Source organism: Amblyomma mixtum, chromosome 10, assembly GCF_055824585.1.
Source record: "Amblyomma mixtum isolate Tamu chromosome 10, ASM5582458v1, whole genome shotgun sequence".
NCBI classification, from domain to species: domain Eukaryota; kingdom Metazoa; phylum Arthropoda; class Arachnida; order Ixodida; family Ixodidae; genus Amblyomma; species Amblyomma mixtum.
In genome coordinates this window covers 17129464-17149440 of record NC_143021.1, presented here as the reverse complement: position 1 = coordinate 17149440, position 19977 = coordinate 17129464, and the positions used below count along the sequence as shown (strand labels likewise).

Here is a 19977-nt window from a genome sequence, read left to right as displayed (position 1 = left end):
TTCTACACGGCTCGAGTCCATATTACTAAGAGTTCCAATGTTTCCCAGTGCAATGACTTTCCGCTTATCGGCGCTCAATGGCGGAAAACGCTTTGGCACTCTTGAGCCTGTGTGTGTGTGCGTGCGTGTGTGTGTGTGTGTGTGTGTGTGTGTGTGTGTGTGTGTGTGTGTGTGTGTGTGTGTGTGTGTGTGTGTGTGTGTGTGTGTGTGTGTGTGTGTGTGTGTGTGTGTGTGTGTGTGTGCGTGCGTGTGTGTGTGTGTGTGTGTGTAGTCAGCACTGCACTGGCCGTCATTATCTGCCTTGACCGGGCCCGTAGCCGGTAGTCTCTTCCATTACCCACCCGAGGAAACTCAGACCTACGCGACCAGGCCCACGAAGTACAAATAGCTCGGCCTAGTTCCGGAAACCTCACAAAAACCAAGCGCGCTCTTTGGTAACGCCCGAGGTTATTGCTTCTGCCATTTGACGCAGGCCAACGACGCAAATCAAGCATGTTATTTTTTTCTCATTTCTTGTATGCATAGAATGGGACATGGTTATGCCTTGACCTCCAAGAATATCGCTGAAATTTTAGTATTTGTTATTTTAATCTGCTCCAGAAATGTTCGTTTCGTCGAGATGGTGTGAAATGTAGCGACGATTTTCGACAGTGTAAATAAGTGGGAACGAAACTGGGCGCTCCCTACTTCATTGGTAGTGACTCCAGTTTGAACTCCATTCTTGTATACCAGTGAATTGGATCCAAATCTCTCAGAAAAATGCATGTTTCAAAGAACTGCAAGCTTTTCGCGTGAGAAAAAAAAAAAGTCAGAAAGAAAGACACGGCATATCCCGCAGAATCACTGAAAAATTCGCTGCGCACGTGTTCTTCCGCGAACGACGTTCTCGAAGCCGAAGACCCTACGGCCTTAGTGGCAATAGAGACTTTCAGTATAGCGTATGAGCGCTTACGTACGTGATGTACGCGTTTACGTACGTTACGCAAGCATTTAGCGGGAGGTTAGAGTGGAACTTTCATGATCACTTTTAGTTTCTCATGCCAACCTGAATGCGATAATAGCGCAGGCCGCAGTGGCGCCATCTTGTGTTAAAATGTAAAAATATTTTGTGACACATTTTTCGCACTTCGTCAAGGTTATCCAAGTCGCATCGCGTAGATAGCCAGTTCCATGGGTAGTTCAGTAAAGCCAGGGTCTAATTTCTTTCAGGTAACTGAGCCGCGCAAGTTTTTCAATAACATTATGTTGAGTTCTTTCGGACCCTTCTTCCCACGCACAGCATAGCCACTGCCCATGGACACCCATACTATGAAATGAAAATTGGTTTTTGATGTGAAGAAATGGCGCTGTAACTATCACTTCACGACGGACACCCGAACCACGCCGTAAAGGATGCAAGGAAGATGGGATTGGAAGAAGAAACAGAAAAAGAGGTGCCGTAGTGGAGGGCTCCGGCCGGATAATTTCGACCGCCTGGGGATCTTTAACGTGCACTGACATCGCACAGCACACGGGCGCCTTTTGCGTTCCGCCTCCATCGAAACGCGGCCCTCATAGTCTGATCCGCTCTCATAGACACCCTTTCATGTGTTGGTTGAAAGTTCGACTCCCGACGGATGGCTGGCGCAAGTTGCGACTGGCAGTTCTGTGCTAGATCCCACTCAGGTTCGAACGCAATCAGTCCCGCGCTAGTGCGATCATTTGCGGGCCCACAACCTTTGCCCCAGAAACCGCTGCCCCACCGAGTGTGACAGCGACACAACAACGTCCGGAAGACGCCAAGCTCATTGTGCTGTCGCACAATATTCGCGGTCGCCACGTGCCTCCTTACCGTCCACGCAGAGTCGCGTACACCTCACTGTCAAGGCAAACTCGTCGTTGTTATCCAAGACACCGTGCCCCCCTTACTGCAAAACCGTCTCGAACGGTGTACGTTTAGTGGCGCCCTTCAATCTGTGCACACCCCCGGACACAGGAGACCCCGAGTGCCAGCAGCAAAACCCAGCTTCTTAACTCGCACTCATCGTCTCGGATGGGTTCGGGCCATGGAAGACCCGCTATGCGCAGCCCCTTCCTTTACCCCTTCCTCGTACCACTCCTGGCGCAGTTTTGCAGCGGTTAAAGCTGCACTGAAGAGGAATCTGAACTTGTCTTTTTGCCGCGGGAACTCGATCTACACGTTCCGAGCATTCTTAGAAACAGTGACTTATTGCCCTGTGTGGCCGATTTCCCCAATTAAATCGAATTAACGTCCGGCTCCCGCCTTTATTTTTGAATTCTGTCTCGTACGGTGGGCGAAGTCGACCAACGCGTGGAGCGCTTTTCACCCAGTCCCGTGGCGGCTTGCCGCTCTGCCATCGGCGGAGTAATACGTAGTAGTCCGCAGTATCAAATAGTCCGCGCGTATATTTATTTCTTAAGGCTTATTTTGCGGCTATATTATCTCCGAATGAAACTATTTATTCATGAAAACCTAAAAAACAAAATAAAGCGAAAGCAAAGCCTCCATGGGACTCGGTGAAAGGCGCTCCACGCGTTGGTCGACTCCGCCCACCGTACGAGGCAGAATTCAAAAATAAAGGCGGGAGCCGGACGTTAATTCGATTTAATTGGGGAAATCGGCCACACAGGGCAATAAGTCACTGTTTCTAAGAATGCTAGGAACGTGTAGATCGACTTCCCGCGGCAAAAAGACAAGTTCAGAATCCTCTTCAGTGGGCTTGGGCAGGGCATGTAATACGAAGGCTAGATAACTACGTCCCTAAAGGTAACGGACTGGATTCCAAGAGAAGGCAAGCGTAGCAGGGGGCGGCAGAAAGTTAGGTGGGCGGAAGAGATTAAGAAGTTTGCTGGAATACGGTGGCCGCAACTGGCGAAGGACAGGGTTCATTGGAGAGACATGGGAGAGGCCTCTGTCCTGCAGTGGGCGCAGTCAGGCTGATGATGATGATGACTGCTCCGGCTGGTGGCTGTTTCATATATGGCCACCGGTGGGGCTTGTGAGACCCAGGTCGCTCTTCCCCCGAGCTACGTCCTGCGACCACTCATTAATCTATCACCTGCCACGGTGGGCAGGCGACTCTGAGACGAAAGAGGGCCAGCTCAGCAGAAACAGAAGCTCAGAACACCCCCTAATTCCTTCCTGCTGAGCTGCCGTTTTTCCTTCCCAGTTTCGCAGGTCAGCTGGTTACCCCTCTTCAGCAGCCATCATGCCTGTACAAGATTCACGCTCCCCATCCTAACACGCTTCCCACTTCACGCCCTCCTCCCCCTTACCGAGCTTTACTCCTCGGAGTGAAGACCTTATTTAAACCCCGCCAATGACCCCTGAGTGTTTCCCCTCCCTTGTTCACTTTGTGAGCTTTTTTTCTCAGCAGTTATCCTCTGTACGAACTCAAGGGCGAGGCATAAGTAAAGAATTATGTTATTCACCTTGTATGTACTAAAAACATATTTTACTGTTTTTCCCAATGACGTCGCACTAGAAAATCCAGCAAAGCTTTCCATCCATGCCTCTTGCAAAACTCCCCGACAGATCAGTTGTCCGAATTCCTGAAAGCCGATAATTACAAAAGTTTGATGTTCTTGCGCCATTTTCTGCAGTCTAGCCTTTCAATCGTTGCTCTTCAGGACCGCACGACGCAGTCGACAGCTATCTCCACAGCTTGTAGACAGAGCTGGGTACCAATGATTTTCACAGCGCACGCCAGGGTGTTTAACACGACCTGATGACAAGAGTGCTTCTATTGTCGTGGGTGTTGTGAGTGAAGATATCAGATAGGGCAATCTGCTTGTACCGCTGAAATCTTGCCCGGGCTTTGAAAGCCAGGGTGAATTCCTTTGTTTTTTAATCTCTTTCGCGTTCTTCCCAGGCTGCAGCGTTTGTACACGTGCAAAGATTGGTTATCAGGAAATGAAAGACACAGTAACTGTCTCACACATCACGGTGGACACCCGAGCCCTGCCGTGTGGGAAGGGAGTGAAAGAGTTTGGGTTTATGGGGTTTAACGTCCCAAGCGACTCAGGCTATGAGAGACGCCGTTGTGAAGGGCTCCGGATAACTTCGACCACCGCCGCGGCCGGGATCGAACCCGCGTCTTTCGGGTCAGCAGCTGAGCGCCGTAACCACTGAGCCGCCGCGGCGGCTCGAGGGAGTGAAAGAAAAAGAGAGAAGTTGCCGTAGTGGAGGGCTCCGGAATAATATAGTCCACCTTGGGATCTTTAACGTGCGCTGACATCGCACAGCACGAGGGCCTCTTGCTTTCGCCTCCATTGAAACGAGGCAGCCGCGGCCGAGTTCGAACCCGAGTATTCCTCCTCGGTAGCCGAACGTCCTAAGCACTGTTACACATGCGGCTCTGCTGGAGGTGCAAGGCGCTAGCACTTAAGCCAATTTTCATAGGAGCAACTGAATTCATCACATAGTTGCAGTGTTTTATCCAAATGGCACCGAACCGTGTACAACGTGTCCCTGTTTGTTTGATCCGGTAATCACTTCGTGTAACCATGAGTGCCGTTACTTGGCTATTTTAGCAGAAAGTCCTCTTTGGAATTTCTTCGAGGAAATAATCGTGCTGATCTCGGGACTGGCGACACGCCTATAACCAACCTCATCTTGGGGCGCTCGCTCGCAGGCCGTGGTGCGCTTCGACGGCTACCTGGGCTTCCCGGGCGGCCTGGTGGACCCGGGCGAGACGCCCGCGCAGGCCCTGAACCGCGAGATGCGCGAGGAGCTGAACGCCGACACGTCCCGCTTCGCGGCCACCGAGCGGGACCACGTGGTGAGCTTCGCCAACCGGGGCCAGGGCTTCGCGTGCCACTTCTACGCGCTGCGCGTGACGGCCGACGAGCTGCTGGCCACCGAGCGCGCCGCCATCGGCAGCCGCGAGCACGGCAACGAGACGCTGGGCATCCTGCGCGTGCCGCTCTACACGATGGCGGACGGGGTGCGCGGACTGCCCACCTTCCTGGCGCAGCGCTTCGCCGGCACGGCCCGCGAACAGCTGCTGTACGCCACCGTGCGGCTGGGCGTCCTGGACGTCGAGGCCGCCCGCCGCGCCCTCTGCCAGAGCAACGCCTCGTTTGGGAAGCCGCCGGCTCCGCCTGCGAAGTAGCCTGTTCTGTACGCAGCTGTGTGTGCCCGACGTTCGTGGTTGGTTGTGCCTTTTAGTGGACACAACAGGTGCTGCGCTGCCCCATCCTGTCGAGTACGCCAGATGTGGATGCCCCGAAATAAGACGTGCCTTGTGATGCGCTGGCGTATCCTGTCGGCGTAGTTAGTCAATTGAGTATGCTTTGAAAATGGACGCACCTGGCGCTGCGCTGCTACGTGTGCCAAGTGCATAGCCTGATATAAGTACGCGCGTTTACGATCAGTATGGACGAGATATGTGGACTGCGCATTTCGGGGAGGACGAAACCCGGCGCGATACCAGTGAATAGAGTTACGATATGTGATCTACCAACAATAAAGATGCTTCTCATTTTTGTTCGGTGTCACTCATGCAGTGCGATTCTCTTAATCTTAATCCAGCTTTTAATTAACTGTTGAATGTAATGCGTCGTGAATGGGCGAAGTGCTGCAACATCTGTGTCGCGCAAGTAATGAGGGAGCTTATCGAATTCGTAACGGGTGTTTTTGTGACAAATCATGCAGCCTGTTTCTGGCCGAACGTGACCTAATATAGTTGCTTGAGAGGTTTACAAACACATAATTTATTAGTGTTAGGTGTTCATTAGAAACACCGCTAAGAATTTCTTGTAACTGATACTCATTAGCAGCACTGCTAATTTCTTATTACCGGCTCTGTAAACAACTGGAACTTTCCTTCTGTGTCCATGTGGCACCTAGACTGCGGCGTTTCTCAACGTGTTAACAAACAAGGCCTGCATGCTGATCGCAGATGAGCAGCACATAAGACCACATGCACGTAAAGTGCATTCGTGAGGTCTGCGTGACCGCTACTGCTCCCGGCGACGGCGATGCCGAAACTTTGTCAAGACTGCGCCTGCTCAACAAAGTGGCGTCGTGGGCTCGTCGGTGCATACTTATAAATAGCTTGCAGCGCTGACAAACACACCAGAAAAGATTATGCTAGGAGCATTGTCACCGCTTGTAGTTTTCTTTTGGGATGTCCGCGTCTTGTTAACGCTACAAGCTGCTTATTAAATTCTCACCTGTTAACGGTCGTGCATGACCTGGACAGACGCGAAACTACTTCCTCTGTAGTTTCTCTTGTCGGATTACCCTGCCAAGGTGCTTTCGTCAGCTGACCTTAAGGCCGAATAGCAGTTTTAAACCATCATCATCAGCCTGACTACGCCCACTACAGTGCAAAAGCCTCTCCCATGTCTCTCCAATTATCCCTGTCCTTTGCCAGCTACGGCCACCATATCCCCGCAGACTTCTTAATCTCATCCACCTACCGAATTGTGTACCGCCCCTTAGTACGCTTGCCTTCTCTTGGAATCCACTCCGCTACCCTTAACGAACATCGGTTATCTTGCCTTCGCATTACACGCCCTGACCAAGCCCATTTCTTATTTTCGATTTCCGACTGTAGGATGTCATTAACCAGATTTTTCCCCGACTCACTCAGCCTTCTTAACGTGGATGCAGCTGGACCAAAGAATGGTGTCATGACTGTTGTGGTCTCAACGCCTTCAGGATCGATGGTGAACTGCGCCTCGATGAAAACATCTAACCCCACTCACGCAGAGGAGGCAGCTATTGCATTAGCTGTAGCATCTAACCCCAACGCCGTTGTGCTCACTGATTCCCAGAACGCCTGTCGCAACTTCAATAACGGATTCATTCACAGGTCAGGGTTGTCATTGCTGACTAAGCATCCACCCAGCCAAGCCTCAGTCATCTGGTTTCCCGGTCACCTGGATCTACCAGGAGGAAACGAAGCCGCTCACAAGCATGCCCGAGCTCTTCTGTACCAGGCGTCTCCCCCTGATGACCATGAAGGGTGCCGCGACCTAATAGGTTTATCAGTGTATGCTGACAATCTCGCGCCATACACAACAGCCAGGAAGAAGTACCCAACACCACATAAATCCCAAACCAACACATACCCAACGCCAGCTAAGTTACACCAGTGGTACCCTACACTATACTCTCCGCAGTGCCCACACTGTGGAGAGGTAGCTAACCTCTACCACATGGTGTGGGCATGCCAATTTAATCCCTTAGTTAACCCCATTCCAAACCCCTCAGATGAGCAGTGGGAGGCTATTCTGTTCAGCGATTATCCTGACCGTCAGCACTGGCTGGTGGGGAGGGCCAGTGCAGCAGCAATAACCAGTGGACTACCAGACTAGGCGGCCCACCCACATGTTCGAAGAATGTTTTTTATGGGGGTTTAACGTCCCGAAGCAACTCAGGCTATGAGGGACGCCGTAGTGAAGGGCTCCGGAAATTTCGACCACCTGGGGTTCTTTAACGTGCACTGACATCGCACAGCACACGGGCCTCCAGAATTTCGCCTCCACCGAAATTCGACCGCAGCGGCCGGGATCGAACCCGCGTCTTTCGGGTGAGCAGCCGAGCACCGTAACTACTGAGCCACCGCGGCGGTGTATATGTTCAAAGATATGTTTTCAATCAATCAATCACCTGCCCAATGGGCTCAACCCCATTCTTACTTTCGTGATCCGGATCTGCGGTCATTAGCTGTCCTAAGTAGACGTAGTCATTTACCACTTTCAGCACCTCGCTACTAATCATAAACTGCTGTTCCCTGGCGAGACAGTTGAACATTACTGTGGTTTTCCCTCTGTTAACCAGAAAATCCGTATTGACGTTGCCGGCATCGGCGTTGTAAGCGAGAAATTGCGGGCATGGCTCTGGCAGGTGGTCCCCAAAAAAGCAACCTGGGGAGGCAGGTGGGCCACCTAGGTAACGTGGTCTTGCGTCGTAATCACAACCTGCCCAACGAACAGGAAGCAAACTGCCCACCGTGGCAGGTGGCAGTTAAATTAATGACTGGTCGCTCGGGGAGAGCAACCTGAGCCGCTTAACCATCGCTTAACCGCTGCGCCACTGCGCCAGGAGGGACATGAGGACTCCCAGGGATCCATGAATGAAAAGTAGAAAATTACTCTCTGCACATATGGGAAAGTACCCATTAGACTATCGCGTCATACCCTTAAGGCGGAGCTCTTGATTTAGAAAGCTTTTGATTTAGTTCCGCACAATAAACTTATCCACAAACTTGAAACTATAGGTCTTCCTCTTTTATTGTTAATTTGGTCTCGGCTTATTTATCTAACCGATTTCAATATGATAGTATCGATGGTCATTGCTCTAACAAATTTACAGTCACTTCTGGTGTCCAGCAGGGCAGTGTCCTTGGGCCATTACTGTTTCTTATCTATATTAATGAGAATAATGACATTACCGACATCATCTCTCATCCTGTTCAAATTAGGTTGTTTGCCGACGATTGTGTTTTGTTTAATGAAGTTAAAGCTCAAGGCGACCAGATTTTACTTAATCATAACCTACAGAATGTTAGTGAATGGTGCGTTCAATGGGGGATGGAACTAAACGCTGAGAAGACAGTATTTATGCGGATCACTAATAAAAGAAACAGTCATTCCTTTCCATATAATCTTCCCACTCGGCACCTTTCAGAAGTCAAAGAATACAAGTACCTAGGAGTAACACTAACGAATAATCTTAGTTGGAATAAACATATTGAAACCGTATGCTCTTCGTCGTTTCGCAATCTCTGTTTTCTTAGGCACAAGTTAAAACAAGCTCCCCCTAACGTTAAGAAATTGGCATATTACACCATGATTAGACCAAAACTTGAGTATGCATGCACTGTTGGGGATCCTCACACAAAGGCTAACATTAATGCCCTTGAAAGAATTCAGCGCAAAGCAGTTCGGTTTGTATTTTCTAAATATCGCACCACTGACTCACCATCTGCTCTGTTGCTTCAACATAATATACAGTCCCTTGAAACTCGGCGTAGAATACTAAGGTTAAGATTTCTCTTTCTGTTGAAAAATAACAAACTCAATGGCTCCCGATTTGTATCTCCAACCGATAACGTCCAGGTCAACAACAAACAGGCACACCGAATCGTTAAAACGTTACTTTGCGAGAACTAACATATTCAAATTTTCTTTTTTTCCCCGCACCATTACCGAGTGGAATCAGTTACCACCATCATCAACAGTTGACATTGATGCCATTGAACAGGCCGTTCATTGATTTTTTTTTTACTTGCCTTTTACTTTTTTGTGCTTTTTGTATTGTGTTTATTGTGCCCCTCCTGCCAAGGCCCTTCACTGGGCCTACAGTATGCCCTAAATAAATAAGGTTCTCTCCAATTTTTAGATCCAACGTTCTGCTCTGCCTGTCTAACTTAGTGACCATTCTTTGCCGTTCAGCTCGTGAGTGATTTGGCAAGGCAATGACATGAGAGAATCGCAGATTGCTTAGGTATTCTCCATTAACTCTTATCCCCCACTGTTCCCATTTCAGGCCCCGGAATACCTCCTGTAAAGAGGCGGTGAATAGCATTGGCGAGATCGTGTCTCCCTGCCTGACACCTTTCCTTACTGGAATTTTATTACTGACTTTATGGATGACTATGGTAGCTCAGCAGTCGTTATAGATATCTTCCAATATTTTCACATACTCCCTTCTACTCCCTGATTCCGCAATGCCTGCATGACTGCTGAGGTTTCGACTGAGTCAAGCGCGTTCTCGTAATCTAGCTATGAAGGCTATATAGGGATTGGTTATAGTCTGCGAATTTCTCTATCAGCTGATCGATAGTGTGAATATGGTCTGTTGTCGAAGAATAGTGCTGCACGATGAAACACTATTTTGACGTTTCGGCCGTGAACCGGCCTTCTGAAGACGAGCCGTCTTGTTTTTTGCAAGTGTGGAATCTACCACAATCTCGAGCGCTTTTCGCTTATTGTATTGTGATAGCGATATCCTGTTGTCACGGAGGGAGATTTATGACTCACACAACTTTCAGGTATTTTTTCCCTCGTGTGCAATGCTCAGTGCTGCGACAATCTGGCTGGTAAGATACACCTGGCGATTGTGTAGGCTTTTATGGTTTGCTGAGTGCTTTTCTCTGTTCCTTATGTTATTGTGATGTCCGCTCTCAAAAATGAGAACCATTTCAGATATTTGAAGGAATAAAACGCGATAATGCGAGATACTGCCTCCCTGTGACAACGCGAATGAAACCTATCCACCGAAGGATGACATCGCGTAAAAGTGCGATAGTGGCCGTGCTGCTTTCAGGTTTTTGAGCGCCTCGCAAAATATGTGCTATAATTTACACTATAGATTCAGCAGCGTTATAGATGGCTGTTTTCGAGTCACAGACAATGGTAGCAATATCGGGGGTGATCAGAGCAAGATCGAGCGAGGGCCTCCTCCTCCCAAGAGGGGTGTGGATGGTAGCAGCCGTTTTAGGGCGGCCGTTGGAATCAACGGCTGAAAGGACGAGAGGCCAGAGGGATATTCCGTCACGTTTGTGACGTTGGAAAGGCGTTCTTGAAGGGCTTGCGCTCTTTTATTGCGAAAGCAATAGTACTCCCAAGAACGGCTTCTCGCGTAGTAGCGGCGACTTGGCACGTTTGACCTTTAGAATGACCCTTGACGTCATACCATGCCTAGTGACGTCACAGCGTGACGTCATAATAATAATAGTGATTATTGATTGCCGCGGTAGTGCGCTGGGGGAGGGGGGGGGGGGAATGGGAGAGAGCTCAGCCTGGTAATTGCCTCCACGTGGGGGTCACCGCAACCGGGCTTTGCTGGGAAGGGGATTAATAGAATAGGGAAGAGGAAGCGGATTGACGTCATACCAGGAGCGAGAGACGGGCTACCAACTCGGCTCGTCGGGTAACGGCGGCCGCAATTGGCACGGCGCGCCGCGCTCCTCCCGCTAGAGGCGCTAGTGGCGTTATGGCGTGACGTCATACCAGCAGCGAGAGACGGGCTACCAACTCGGCTCGTCGGGTAACGACGGCCGCAATTGGCACAGCGCGCCGCGCTCCTCCCGCTAGAGCACAAGTGGCGTTATGGCGTGACGTCATACCAGCAGCGAGAGACGGGCTACCAACTCGGCTCGTCGGGTAACGACGGCCGCTTGGCACGGCGCGCCGCGCTCTTCCCACTAGATGCGCTGCATATGCAGCATAAAACACCTGCTCAAAGCTAAGCCCCCGCCAATTTTTTTGACGTCGTTTTGGACGGTGAACAGGGTGCATGCTCTTGCGTAAAGGGGGATGTATAGGTGTTGATGGATGTGATAGGGGATAGTGTGCTTGGACTACGTAATCGAAATAAGGTTTGGTTTGGTTTATGGGGTTTAACGTCCCAAAGCGACTAAGGCTATGAGAGACGCCGTAGTGGAGGGCTCCGGAAATTTCGACCACCTGGGGTTCTTTAACGTGCACTGACATCGCACAGTACACGGGCCTCGAATTTCTCCCCCAAAGAAATTCAACCGCCGCGGCCGGGATCGAACCCGCGTCTTTCGGGCCAGCAGCCGAGCACCATAGCCACTGAGCCACCGCGGCGGCTCGAAATAAGGTCAGTGCGCAGGGATTGAACTATACGAGGTCTGTTAGAAAAGTATCCGACCTTTGGCCGAAGAAAAAAAAAATGTCGTAACTGGAGCGTTGGAAACCTAATTACCTTCAAAGTAGTCTCCTTGGGACTCCACACATTTCTCCCAGATGTGCTGCCACTGTTGGAAGTATTCCGAAAAGGCCTTTTTCGGAATGGAGTTTAGCTCAGCTGTCGTTGCAGCCATAATGTCCTCTCTTGTCTGAAATCGCGCTCCTTTCAATGGCCTCTTGATTTTGGGAAACAACCAGAAGTCGCAGGGGGCCATATCAGGAGAGTAAGGAGCCGGTTGAACTACAGGAGTCTGGTTTTTCGCCAAAAAAGTTCGAATCAAGTGCGAAGAATGTTCAGGAGCATTGTCGTGATGGATACGCCAATTTCCTGTTGACCACAACTCCGGTCTCTTGCGCCGCACAGCATCACGTAGGCGACCGAGTGTGAAGATGTTGTACTGTTGTACTCTTTGGTCATTGTTTGACCCTGGGGCGTGCGTACTCGCGGTGTGCCACACAGCGAGAGTCCAAGAAAGCAGTCAGCATCACTTTGACGTTGCTGAGCATTTGGCAGGCCTTCTTTGGTCTTGGGGACGTGGAATGCTTCTACTGTGACGAGTGGGGATTTGGTTTCCGGGTCGTACCCGTACACCCAAGACTCGTCACCAGTGATTATGGTGTTGATGAAGTCGGGGTCACTGTTTGTGGAATCCAGCGTGTCCTGTGAGACTTCAACCCAAAGCTGCTTTTGCTCCACCGTCAGCAGCTTCGGCGCGAATTTCGCCGCAACTCTCTTCATGGCCAAATCTTCGGTGATAATGGAATGTGCAGAAAAACTACTGATGTTCACCTCTTCCGCAATTTCTCGGATAGTCACACGACGGTCCCGCATCACCAGAGCGTTCACTTCGGCAATGACGTGACCATTTCGGCATGTTGATGGCCGACCGGAGCGTGGCTCGCTCTGCACCAATGTGCGGCCATCTTTAAACCAGTTGTACTATTGCTTAATTTGTGTGCTGCTCTAAGCATCATCACCGAAAACCGTCTGAATATTCCGAATGGTTTCCACTTGGCTGTCGCCCCGTTTCTGGCAAAATTTTATGCATTAGCGCTGCTCCTGTCGCACCGCCATTTTGCTTCCACTAAAAAACCCACGAGAGCACTGTGCACAACCTTACTCAAACGCTGCCTCCCAGCGACTGACGCTATCGGCAGGCGGGAAAAAATTCGTGCATGCGCACGACGGTTCAAGGTCTGGTGGTGCAAGCGCGCTTGTTTCATATCCATCAGGTGTTCGCAAAAAAAAAAAAAGGTCGGATACTTTTCTAACAGACCTCGTATATGCAACGACCAGCGGTGGTATGGCCATGACGGGCATACTGTTGGGTTTGGGCATCTATCCCACCGGTTGGGCCGTCAGTTGTTGCGAGCCGTGTCTGCGGTGGTTCTAGAGCACTGCACGGGCCTCAATATGAGGCCCAAGCCCGGCCCGGGCCTGAGACCTGAAGCCCGAGCCCGGCCCAGGCCCGCGGCTTCAAGCCCGGGCCCGGCCTAGACCCGCTAAATTATCGCTCTACCGAGCCCGGCCCGGCCCGTGAATCCCGGAATGAAGCCCAGCCCGGGCCCGGCCCGGCCCGTTTCACAGTAACGCTTGAGATATACTGCTCACTCTGAGCAAGTAGACTGCTACTAGACCGATAAGAAACTGGCCAACAAAGGTTCTGAAACCACAGTTTGGCTTGCAGAAAGTTGGTTCTTTTTAACCCAGAAGGAAGTGATTAAGAGTAGTGCTCGCCAGGCCCGTGTTTTTGGCAGTGACCTCGTGTAGGTGCCCAAAGATAAACTCGGAAGTTCTGAGAGCCAAATAAAAAGGGCTGCATACGCGCGTATCAGACTACTTTGTATTCCCCGGTGATTTTAATCACTTATAGTTTGCCGCCCGGAAGTATAAACATTAAAGGTACCTAGAAAGCAGTGGGATGACATTTTTTTAGTGGACGCGATCTCGCAGGTTGAACTCATAACCGAACTGGTCGCCTTTCAGCAGAAACGAAAAGCTAAAAGGCTTGAGTATTTCACGGTCTTAAACTAATATGACCATAGAAGACCATAAGCGTCTTAAACTAATATGTTCTTCCCGAATGCATTTCTGATAGTGTATAGGTATGTTTTCGGATGACGAACGATCAATGGTCAATTAAGACCGGTTGAATTTTACTCTTACTGGCGGAGCAGAAGATAACGCGTGAACCACGTGACAACTTACAGGGCAAAACACTTGTCATGACAACCAAGCTGAAGAAGCGAGGAGAGGTAGATGTGGTTATGAGATGAGATTTACAAACTCTCGCGAGCTTTTGTGGCTATTTCATTTACGAGACGTTCCGGTCAGCTGTTCAAAAAAAAAACTAAACGCTCTTTAGTTTGTGAATTTTCTCACAAGAGAAAAATATAGGTATAAAATAAAAGCTATGTTTTTGGGGCTTAAAGGGCAACTCCGGCGATTTTTCTATGTGCATCGATTGAAATGAAATTTTAAGTCTGTTTTCTTTATGATAGTCTGATGCCTCATGTAAAATTTCGCACCTGAAACCGGCGTAGTTTTTCCGCAAGCGAATTTTGAAGACAAGCGCTCCTCGACGCGAGCGGCACCGACTGATCGAGCAACTTCTACAGGCCACCCTGTTCTGTGACGTCACTGGCGGGGCGGCGTGTCAAGCTGGTTGGGCGCGCGCTGGCGCTGGCAGTGCAGGGGTATAGCAGGGGAAAACTGAAAATTGGTTTTGAGGACAGTAAATGACGCAGTAATGGACACGCGAACCGCGACGTAAGGGAGGAGTGAAAGAAGAAAGGAAGAAAGAGGTCCGTAGTGGAGCTCTCTGGAATTATTTCGACCACCTGTGCAATTTCGCACCATCTCAACGTGCCTTGTGATGTGTACGCCAGAGCGATGGGTCACGGCAACTTCTGTTGTGCTGTGGGGTGCACAAATTCTTGATCTGTGACAACGGGCGTGATCTAGCGTAGGTTTCCTATAGCGATAAGAACCTTCGCGACAAGCTGGTGAGAGCTGTCCGCCGTGTAAACTGTTCTCCGAGGAAGCATTCCCGCTTGTGCTCGGAACATTTCGCGCCAGATTGTTATGAAGACAGCGTGTACTTCAAAGAGAGCTTTGGAATCGCTAAGGCTTCGTTCAACTGGCGCTTGAAGGCATATTCTGTGCCAACGTTATTCTAGTACAACCGTCTATCGCAGCGGCCAGCTGAACGAAGCGCGGTCGTCAAGAAGAAGCGGTATGTTGGATTGTAGAACTGTAGCTGGCGCGAACTCACTTCCAAAAGCTCGCCGTCGAGATAAAGCTTCGCAGAGAGGACTGTTGGTGATGCATGCCCTTGTAAGGACGTTGTGCACCGCGGCAACGTACCGGCAGCAGATTCTTTCATCAGACTGGGTCGGCCGGCACTGGCCACACGAACAGCTGTCGGCGGGAGCATCTCATTAACTTTTGTTCTGACGACTCTGTCACAAATGTATGCACGAGAAATGACTCAAGTAATCACTTCTCCGAGTTCAGACCGTCTCCGTGCTGCAGGTGACGCGGCCTGTGGTGTGACTCGGCTGGCTCGCGCGGCGGTGGATCATACCTGAAAGGCGACTCGTCCAGTCCAAAATCGTCGAATGAGTCGTCTTCTAAAGACTCGCAGGTCTCGGAAAAGCTGTCCTGCGCGCTTTCAGTCATGTCGACAGCGCGGCTCAGGGTAGTTGTGATACCTTCGGAAACTTCACAGCGCGGCGAACCCGCTCGTGACGTCACAGTCAATACCGCACGAAGGCACCTCCCCGGTTTCGGTTTCGCGGTTTCGGTTTCAAGTTTTGCGTTTTTTGCTGTTTAAAAATTATTTTAGGGTCGCTTTTGAAAACCTTGTATCGTACACATTACAGGAGATTCTCAGGAACACAAAACAGCCATTAACTTAAAATGGCTGAAAAATCGCCGGAGTTGCCCTGGGCTTAAGGGCCCAAGGGGAGTCAGGCTGTGAGGGACACCGAAGCAGAGGGCTCCGGATCATTTCGACCACCTGGGTTTCTTCAACGAGCAATGATACTACAAAGTACATGACCGTCATGCTTGCCGCCTTAACAGAAATGCGGCCGCCGAGGCTAGGAGCAAACCCTGGTTCCCCGGCTCAGTAATCAAGCGCCTTGACCACTAAGCCACCGCGGCGTGGAAATAAGGAAATAAAGAAATAAATGAGTAATGCTTAATTTTTTTTTCTCAGCACGTACTATAATCCATAGCTCATCCGTGTCGCTGCTCCAATGCCGCAGTTGTGTACTTCACTCTGCAATAGTGAATGAATAGTCGGACACCAGCTGTTGTGTACTTCACTCTGCAATAGTGAATGCATAGTCGGACACCAGCCGTTTCTGTACGGACCCAAGCCCGACTCGGGTCCGCAGCTTTAAGCCCGAGCCCGGCCCGGGCCCGCAACTTCAGGCCCGGGCCCGGCCCAGGCCCGGCAAAACAGATCATGTCCCGGCCTGGCCCGGCCCGGCCCGCGGGCCGGGCCGGGCCCGGGCTTTCGGGCCGGCCCGAGCCCGTGCAGTGCAGTGCACTAGGTGGTTCCCCGCAGGGGAAACGATGACGAGACAGGGAGGCTGAGGAAAAAAAAACAGGAAGGCATTTCTATTCACATTAACTACATTATTTACATGCAGTGAAAAAAATTACAAAGGTTGAAAAATTGGCTGTGGTTCAGCTCTTCTGTGGTTCAGCGCAGACCAGACTTCAAAATGGACACGGGACACGTTATCGTTAGTCCTTAGTGCACTATTAGAGCTAAGCAAAGCTAAGCAAAGATCGTGCTTGTGCATCGCTCGTTGCCATGGCAACTGTGACGCCAAGCGGCAAGAATTTGGCCCAGATCACACCCGAAATTTTACCTTGGCCGATTTCAACCAAAATGGATGTCCAACCATAACTGACCGTGCCCGACACGATAGCGACCTTCAAATTTCACCCGAGCCATTTCAAAAAATTAGGTCTGCAGGTCACCGCCGAGAAAGTAGTTCACTGCAGCTTTGCGGCAACTCGTTGCTATGGTTTCGCTTGTGGAGTCGTACGTCCCTTTTCTTTCGTACGTCACACATTGGTTTAAGCCTAAACCCAGGCTAATTTTTTGTGTAGCGTATGGATTCACACGATGTGACTTCATTTTCGTTAGGACAGGCATAGATGCGCTCCGAATAAATGAACACACCTCGTTTATTTCTATACGCACCGAAGTTCGCGCCGTTCGCAAATCGGAAACAATGCACGTTAAACATTTAAACATTCCAGCAGGCAACCAAGTGCACGACTGCTTCGGTGCCTGAGGTCGCACTCTGGCGTCGACCGCCCGCAATCCACGCGCCTGGTTATTCATTTGTCGCGCATTAGCTCGCCAGTTAGGCACATAAATATGGAGAGGATGTAACGTTGACAAGCTCAGGTAGCACCGAACATTATAGAAGAGTGTAATAAAAATATGTTATGCAAGTTGTAGTAATGTTACATATTCCATTAATTGTAATGTTAGATTAACGTTAAAAATTACATCGTTCATGGCAGGGAGGTCGAGGGTAGATATACTCGTACATGTTTAAATTTACTCGCCGCGGTGGCTCAGTATTTACGGCGCCCGGCTGCTGACCCGAAAGACGCGGGTTCGATCCTGGCCGCGGCGGCCGAATTTCGATGGAGGCGAAATTCTGGAGGCCCGTGTACTGTGCGATGTCAGTGCACGTTAAGAACCCCAGGTGGTCGAAATTTCCGGAGCCCTTCACTACGGCGTCCCTCATATACTGAGTCGCTTTGGGACGTTAAACCCCACCCAGTAAAAAAAAAAAACCATGGTAACGAATTGGACAGTTCAAATGGAATTAATTGGACATTCCCATTGGTTCAAATTGGATTTCCCAATTGGAACCAATTGGTTCCAACTGTGTTTTTATCCACCCGACCAATTGGACCCAACTTGACTAGCCAATTGGACCCATTAGGCCAGGCAGTCATTTCACCCAGAAAATATTGGGTAGCTAAATGTTTGTGAATAATATGCTTTAGAATCTTGGATAAATATTTCTACAACTTAACATATTGTAATGTGCAAAGGGTTCTTTGCACATTACAATCGTTCTGTCCACGGACGATCAATGAGTGGAACAGGCTACCAGCCGGCGTCACTGAGTGCTGCACGGAAGGTCAATTCCGCGCATTTTTATCTGATGTGTGACGCGGCGCGCAGTTGTCTTGCGCGTGTCTTTTTCATTTCATTAGTGTTATTTTATTTCTGGAGCTTGGTTGTCTTCCTTCAGTGCATGTTTTTCCTCATCTATTAGTTGTGTGATTGTATTCTGTTATTATGTGTACTTTCGGCCAAATGAGCAGATGTTATTGTGTTTCCCCCCTGCAATAATGCCCTCGGGCGCTGCAGGTATCTGTAATAAATAAATAAAGGGAAAACTGATTTATGAGGACTGCAGGGAGATGCTGTGCCTAGCGGCAATAAACATTTTCCTGCGGAATTGAAATGAAGGTGTTTTTATGGAAATCAAAGCCAACAGGCACACACACATCACACACAAGCAACATGCACATTCAGGCACTTGTAGCATATATTAGCTTAATATGTACATCCAGAGAACACACTTCTGCTCCAACTTATATACCCAATTTATGAGGCTCTCATGCTGGGGCCAGTGGCGCTTGCCCACTGAGCGCAGTTATTTAATTTAATTTCAGCTGCAGTGGTAGTGTAGATGATGAATACAATTTAGAAGGTGAAGCTGCTGATAGTTCTTATTATAAGAACCATATTAGTTCTACCTTGTTTGTCAAATATGCAAAATTCTTTGGAGAAAGTGGGTGAAGTTGGGCGGTTGAGTTGGATGCAATGGGTAAGACCAATTGGGCCCATCAATTGGAAACCCAAGGGGTCCAATTGGATAGTCCAATTGGACCATCCAATTAGAACACCATTCCAAATGGAGCCAGTTGGAAACACAAATAGTCCAATTGGAACCATTTAGAACCATTTGGGAATCCAATTCGTTCCAATGATTTTTTTTTGACTGGGCATGAACCAAACCAAACAAATTTGTTGACACATGTCAACAAATTTGTCTTCGTCTTGGATGCCCAGACGAAGACAAAGTCCTCTTGTTGAAACGTTGGCGAGCACCCTGAAGCCTTCCCGCTTCCTTATTCACTTTGTGAATATTTAATGCTGTAAGTTATATAGAAAATGCTATTTTAACGCTCTAAACAAACATTGTTTTAATATAGTCTTCTAAACTTTTCCGACTGTTTCTACAGTAAAGTCGTTTTTACTGTAGATATAGTACGCGCCATGGATTGCATGTACAGCCCCAATTTTTGTTAGAAAACTTTGGTTATTACCCATTCGTCACTTTCACTCTGGGACATCCCTCAGTACGTCATGGGTATATTTATTTATTCAAGTACCCTAAAGGCCCAGCAGGGCATTAGATAGGAGGGGGGGGGGGGGGACATGAGAGCAAAACAGAGTCGTAACTACGAACAGGATATATAAGAGATGCTGTTATCAGGATAAGCCAGAGTAACAAATACCATAGCAAGTAAGCTGGAAAAAAATTAGGATTAATAGGCAAACAAACAAAATTTTAATTCAGTAACAGAACTGTGACAAAATAAAGAAAAAAGGTTCGGAGGTGAGTGAATACGAGTTGCATGTTAATTGTGCTGTATAGATGAGTTGGAGTGTCGCCCTCATGGAGGAAGGAAGGAAAGTTTTCCTTCCTCCATGGTCGCCCTCGTTGCTGGTTCTTGCAAAGCGTCGTAAGTTGTGTGCCGTCATAACTGGCTGGCCTGCATGTATACTGTGCAGTGCTCCTCATCATTTTTGAGAATGTTACATTTGTGCTATTGTCGGATACAACTTAAGTTTGCAGTGAAGCTCCGCCCACATTTAGGGCTGTCACACAGAATTCCTCAAAGACAAAAAGTAGACCGTTGTTATTTTTCTTGTCACCTAAACAAGAAGCCATGCAATCACAACCCAGTAAAAAAAACCATTGGAACCAATTGGATTTCCAATGGGTTCCAATTGGTTCCAATTGGAATTGTGTTCCAATTGGATGGTCCAAATGGACTATCCAATTGGACCATTTGGGTTTCCAATTGGAATGGTGTTCCAATTGGATGGTCCAAATGGACTATCCAATTGGACCATTTGGGTTTCCAATTGGTGATCCCATTGGTCTTACCCACTGCATCCAATTGGTCCGCCGAATTGCACCCAATTTATCCAATGAATGTTTGCATGTTTGACAAAAAAGGTA

The 19977-nt window shown here is 49.2% G+C and overlaps 2 protein-coding genes across 3 annotated transcripts in view; one reads left to right on the top strand and one right to left on the bottom strand.

Annotated features, from left to right (window-relative positions):
• The window catches only part of LOC149325231 (U8 snoRNA-decapping enzyme-like), a 71111-nt gene extending 65651 nt beyond the window's left edge, over positions 1-5460 (top strand). For both annotated transcript variants that reach the window (XM_089562853.1, XM_089562852.1), the window contains one exon: positions 4635-5460. In XM_089562853.1, the coding sequence (XP_089418979.1) occupies positions 4635-5114 (480 nt within the window). In that variant the 3' untranslated portion in view covers positions 5115-5460. The remainder of the gene's footprint in view (positions 1-4634) is intronic.
• Positions 1-19977, bottom strand: part of LOC149325230 (solute carrier family 41 member 1-like) — a 147376-nt gene that overhangs the window by 121572 nt on the left and 5827 nt on the right. The window lies entirely within an intron of this gene.